This window comes from Plectropomus leopardus, unplaced genomic scaffold (genome assembly GCF_008729295.1).
Source record: "Plectropomus leopardus isolate mb unplaced genomic scaffold, YSFRI_Pleo_2.0 unplaced_scaffold26215, whole genome shotgun sequence".
Classification (NCBI taxonomy): domain Eukaryota; kingdom Metazoa; phylum Chordata; class Actinopteri; order Perciformes; family Serranidae; genus Plectropomus; species Plectropomus leopardus.
This window is the reverse complement of record NW_024628508.1, coordinates 1-1,837: the sequence shown is the minus strand read 5'-3', so window position 1 is coordinate 1,837 and position 1,837 is coordinate 1. Positions and strand designations below refer to the sequence as shown.

Below are 1,837 nucleotides of genomic sequence, written 5' to 3'. Positions count from 1 at the left end.
GGTTGCACCAAAATACGAGTTAATACTTAATCATATGTGCGATTGTAATGGATGAAATTTATGCCGAGTTAATGAAGACTGTCCCCCAAAATTCAGTAAGTTATTGACACTGAGTTTGCAAATGAGTGCACTTCCTGAGTATAAAATAATCTTAAACTTGAAAATAATTAACAGGAGTTTGGCGTACAGGTGTACAATTCTTATTATTTTCCTTTTTTTAAAAAAAGTTTTTCTAATAATTTCCCCCAGTTATTCCTCAAGTGACAGTGTCTTATTAACTTTTAATTCAATCTGTAAATGAATCGGATCTGTGGCATCACTTGACCATAATTAGGGCATGTAAAGGATGACATTTTTGCCGAATCAAAGAAGACAATCCCATAAATAAATTCAGAAAGTTGTTATATTGAGCTTCAACGTGATAACACCTCCTGAAAATAAAATAATCGCTGAATTAGCATTTTTTTAGGTTGGCTTGCACTCCTTTCTAGAATTTGCCATAAAAAAATGTCAAAACGTAATTTAATGTGGGCATGTAATAGATGAAGTTTACGTCAAATTAGGTTAGTTATTTAAATCGAGTTTTTATAATCTTGAAATTTGCGGTTTTAAAGGAGCTTGGTTTGCACTCCTTTCTAGAACTTGGCATAAAAAATAAGTCAAATTCTGATTATGTAAATGATGAAATTTACGCCGAATTAAAGAAAACAGTCCCATATATTCAGTCATTTGCTTAAATTCAGTTTACAAGCTGACAAATCTTCCTGAAAATGAAATATTCTTTAAATTAGCATAATTTTAAACGGAGTTTGGCCCGCACTCTTTTCTGGCAGGTGTCGCGCGCAGCTTCTTGTGTGTGTCGTCTCGCGGTGACATGAGATCAAACCCGTTCCCCCGCACACCTGCGACCGCCTCAACCTGCTCACCGACAACACGCTGCAGCGCGAGGAGGACGCGGTGTCATCAGTGACGTCTCACCTGCCGGTTACCGAGCTCACCTTGAGGCGCAGCGGAGCGCGCGTCATGTTCAACGTCGTTCACCAGGGTCGGAAATACGTCCCCACGCGCTCGTCGGTCACGGATGACTCTCCGTTAACCGTGCGGACTGTTCACGTCAACAAATCCCCCGGGACGCTCGCCGAGGCACCGGAGGCGACCTGGCCGCCGCCGGGAGCGAAGATGCGGATCTCTAAAGGCAACAAGGGCGCGGTGGCGGTTCGAGTCGTCCGGAGGCACCCCGCGGCTCCTCATCCCGCCAGCCTGGAGAGCTTGGAGGCGGCGTGGAGCGAGAGGAGCAGCCCGGAGAAAACACCGAGTCACGACAGGAGGAACGGGGAGCCGGGGGCCGCGGAGAACGGCATGGAGGGCCACGGTGGAGGGCCCCCGAGGGCCAGGAAGAGGGGCTTCAGACCCCCCGACGTGAGGACCATCTTCTCCCCCGGAGAGAGGGACCCCCGGGTGAAGCAGGAGTCCGGGGAGGGACACAGCTTCGAGTCCGGAGGGGACAACACCTGGTGTGACGTCTGCTGCAACTACATCTTCCAGCAGGGGCTCACGTGCGCAGGTGAGTCGGGGGTGGGGGTGGGGGGGCTTAATCTGGGCATCAAACCTCGTTATTCATGATCAGAATTTGAACCCTTTTAACGAGTTAAAAGAAACTGGAACTGGAAAACCCCCACAAAACATACAAGTTTTAAACATTTTAAAATTATGTCACTTGAAAAAAGGATACATATTTTTTTCAATTTTCAACACTTTTTTTCAGATCTTTTCTTCTCTCTTCTCTTATTTTCTCTTCTTTTTAACTTCTAGCACATTTCTTGTTGCCTGTTGCCTT

The 1,837-nt window shown here is 46.1% G+C and overlaps 1 protein-coding gene across 1 annotated transcript; it reads left to right on the top strand.

Annotated features, from left to right (window-relative positions):
• Positions 1 to 778: 778 nt before the first annotated feature.
• Positions 779 to 1,640, top strand: LOC121966886 (ras association domain-containing protein 5-like). The gene has a single exon (XM_042516956.1). The coding sequence runs from the start codon at positions 1,024 to 1,026 to the stop codon at positions 1,621 to 1,623; it is 600 nt and encodes a 199-aa protein (XP_042372890.1). The 5' UTR covers positions 779 to 1,023; the 3' UTR covers positions 1,624 to 1,640.
• Positions 1,641 to 1,837: the final 197 nt, after the last annotated feature.